The following is a 1,286-nucleotide window of genomic DNA, read 5'->3' as shown; positions in this document are numbered from 1 at the left end:
ATAAGAGGAAAAAAAGAGAAATCATAATTCATGATACACAGTGTTCATAGAGTCACTTACTGTAACTGTTGACATCAATCTCATCAGGCAACTCGGTGATGTTGACTTCAAAACGATCTTGAACGGAATTAAGAACTTGAGCATCAGTTTTCTCAGAGACAAACGTGATAGCAAGACCTTTGGTTCCAAACCTACCTGCCCTAGCAACCTAAAATAAAATGAAAATGTTAAAAACAAAAAATTAATAAAATAAAATTCACAGTAAAATACAAAGACAATGTTTTAGTTACTGTGGCTTACTCTGTGGAGGTAGGTATCACTGTCCTCAGGCATATCATAATTAAAGACAATGTTGACTCTTTCAATATCCATCCCACGACCAAACAGATCAGTAGCTACCAGAATACGCTTACTGAACCCTTTGAATGCCTGATACTTGGCCAATCTAAAATTTAAAAAAAACATTATAACAATAGAAAAATAAAAATAGTCAATAAAATAATAAAAGACAATATTGAAGTATTGTATTTTTGTCACTAGCATGGTTACTCTCTCCAATTAATGCCCACTAGGAGCTATGGAAGGACCAGGAATATGTTATTGCCTGCTCAGCTTATCTTAGGTAAGACAGCGGCAGTACTAATTTTTATTAAAAATGAATTATAAAACAGGAAGTGAACTGCTGCTAATTAATTTTTATTAAAAATGAATTATGAAACAGGAAGTGACCTGCTGCTAATTAATTTTTATTAAAAATGAATTATGAAACAGGAAGTGAACTGCTGCTAATTAATTTTTATTAAAAAGATTTATTAAATGCATTAATACATAAAAGTCATAAAATGGCACTATGCTGAATAAAAAATAATTATTCATAACCACAAACTCAAATAAAAATAATTAAGATCAATAAATAGTATTCATTCACTTCTCTTACCTGGCATGGCACATTACAAGAACAGAGACTTGTCAGTCTATATGGTTCCTCTTAGCTGCTGACCACGCCTTCTTTGCCCGAGAGCTACCGAATGACATCATCACTTTGGAGGGATTAGGATCAGTCACTGGAGTATCAGTTTTACCTGTAGAGATCAAGCACATAAAGAGACATGTATCAACTGTTTGCCTGTTATCCATGTACATGTACAAATTAATGGGCAGGAGGCCATCACTCAAAATAATTTTGCAATTTTTTTGCAAATGGCTGATTTTCAAAATGGTCATAACTCGAAGAAATTAAGTCGGAATCAGCTCAAACTTTCTACATAGCATAAAGACATCAATAT

The 1,286-nt window shown here is 32.9% G+C and overlaps 1 protein-coding gene across 1 annotated transcript; it reads right to left on the bottom strand.

Annotated features, from left to right (window-relative positions):
* Positions 1-48: 48 nt before the first annotated feature.
* LOC100639833 (spliceosome RNA helicase DDX39B-like) lies at positions 49-480 on the bottom strand. The gene is made up of 2 exons (XM_003390246.3): positions 301-480; positions 49-208 (listed from the first exon to the last, which is right to left on the bottom strand). The coding sequence occupies exons 1-2, from the start codon at positions 463-465 to the stop codon at positions 53-55; spliced, it is 321 nt and encodes a 106-aa protein (XP_003390294.2). The 5' UTR covers positions 466-480; the 3' UTR covers positions 49-52.
* Between the last annotated feature and the right edge of the window lie 806 nt (positions 481-1,286).

This window comes from Amphimedon queenslandica, unplaced genomic scaffold (assembly GCF_000090795.2).
Source record: "Amphimedon queenslandica unplaced genomic scaffold, v1.1 AMPQUscaffold_12665, whole genome shotgun sequence".
NCBI classification, from domain to species: domain Eukaryota; kingdom Metazoa; phylum Porifera; class Demospongiae; order Haplosclerida; family Niphatidae; genus Amphimedon; species Amphimedon queenslandica.
Note: the sequence above shows the minus strand (reverse complement) of the source record. Positions and strands in the feature narration are given on the sequence as shown.

Bases quoted from the DNA above. Each gene is read 5' to 3' on its own strand.
- LOC100639833 (XM_003390246.3), bottom strand. From the start codon at position 465: ATGTTTTTTTTAAATTTTAGATTGGCCAAGTATCAGGCATTCAAAGGG. The intron at 209-300 runs GTAAGCCACAGT...ATTTTATTTTAG, and splicing joins GTGATACCTACCTCCACAGA to GTTGCTAGGGCAGGTAGGTT.